Consider the following 1,392-nt stretch of genomic DNA (forward strand, 5'->3'; position numbering starts at 1 on the left):
GGTAAGGGATGAGAAGCGCCACACCCAGTGAGGGAAGTGAGGGGGGAGGCTTAGGCCCAGCCCAGCCACGCTCGGTGGCTCTCCTGAGGCCAAAACCAGGAGGAAAACATGAAAATGCAAAGCACTGGGGAAAGGCTGATGTGGTCCAAGGCTTGGCACAGGAGGGGATGGGAAAGGCATCCCTGGGAAGCCGGGGTGGGCTTTGGGGCGAGGGCAGTGTGTGGCACCACAGCGAGGGAGTGGGATTGGTGCAAGCCAAAAGCAGGAGGTGGAATGTGGCTTGAGAGGGAGTGGAGGTGTGCCCGGGGGCTGGGGACAAGGGGCAGGGGATGTGTCTGCACCAGGGCTCAGTGCAAGGGACAGGGACAGGGTATTTGTGCACAGCTCAGTGCGAGGTCCGTGCCATGTGCGCTACGGCTCAGTGCAGGGCTGGGGGACGTGGGGACATTCACCGTGGCTCAGTGCAGGGCTGTGGGGGCACATGGCTCAGTGCAGGTGACAGAGGGACGTGCCATGGCTCAGTGCTGGGGACCCGGGGACGTGCGCCGTGGCTCAGCTCAGGGAGGGGGATGTTCACCATGGCTCAGTGCAGGGTGTGGAGGACAGGGTACATGTAAGGTGGCTCAGTGCAAGGGAAGGGTGACACGTACCATGACCCGACATGTGGGATGTGTAGCTCGTGCTGGGGCAGGGACCGAGCCTCCCGGCTGCACCTGGCACCTCAGCAGGCCGTGCTGCGGGCACTGCTCTCCCTGGGGAGCAGTGGGGGTGCTGTGTGGCAGCACCACAGCCTGGCCCCCCGTCCTTCACAAGGATGACGTTGTGGAATCCACCACCTCACGGCCATTGCACACCGTGGGCACGTACGGCGAGGCTGAGCCTGCACAGGAAGGCAGCAGTCAGGGCTGGGTTGGGGTCTGGCTGCTGCACCGCCCAGCATCCCATGGCAGCGGTGCCCAGGGAGTTGGGGTGGTGGGTGCCCAGGATGGCCATGTCCCCCCAGGTGCCCAGGGCAGTCATATTCCCTGGAGCTAAAGGGGAGAGTGCCTCGGGTAGTGACGGGCACATGGGGGCAGCTGAACCCCCTGTGTTGGGGTGGAGAGTGTCCCCTCAGAGCAATGGGCCCTGCTCCAGGGCCCCTCAGGACCAGTACCCCTCTGGCAGCTGTGCTGTGCTGGGAGATGAGGCATTGGGACAGAGGACAGGGAAGAGCCCCTGGGGACACATCCGCCATTCCTCCCCATTTCCTGCTTTGCCCTACCCCACACCCCATTTTCTTCAGGAGCCCATGCTGGGGTGCCCACACACACCCCCCAGCAGGAAAGGGGCGCTGTGCCCCAGCCCTGCCCCAGCCCCAGCGTGCTCACCGTGGGACTGGCTGGGGCTGGCGGC

At 64.9% G+C, this 1,392-nt stretch overlaps 1 protein-coding gene across 1 annotated transcript in view; it reads right to left on the minus strand.

Moving 5' to 3' along the window:
* Positions 1 to 692: 692 nt before the first annotated feature.
* The window catches only part of GRM2 (glutamate metabotropic receptor 2), a 6,568-nt gene continuing 5,868 nt past the window's right edge, over positions 693 to 1,392 (minus strand). Inside the window, exons 5-6 of the mRNA XM_031058242.1 lie at positions 1,368 to 1,392; positions 693 to 880 (exon numbers count right to left, since the gene is read on the minus strand). Coding sequence (XP_030914102.1) covers positions 807 to 880; positions 1,368 to 1,392 — 99 coding nt within the window. The 3' untranslated portion in view covers positions 693 to 806. The remainder of the gene's footprint in view (positions 881 to 1,367) is intronic.

This window comes from Geospiza fortis, unplaced genomic scaffold (genome assembly GCF_000277835.1).
Source record: "Geospiza fortis unplaced genomic scaffold, GeoFor_1.0 scaffold78, whole genome shotgun sequence".
In the NCBI taxonomy this organism is placed as follows: domain Eukaryota; kingdom Metazoa; phylum Chordata; class Aves; order Passeriformes; family Thraupidae; genus Geospiza; species Geospiza fortis.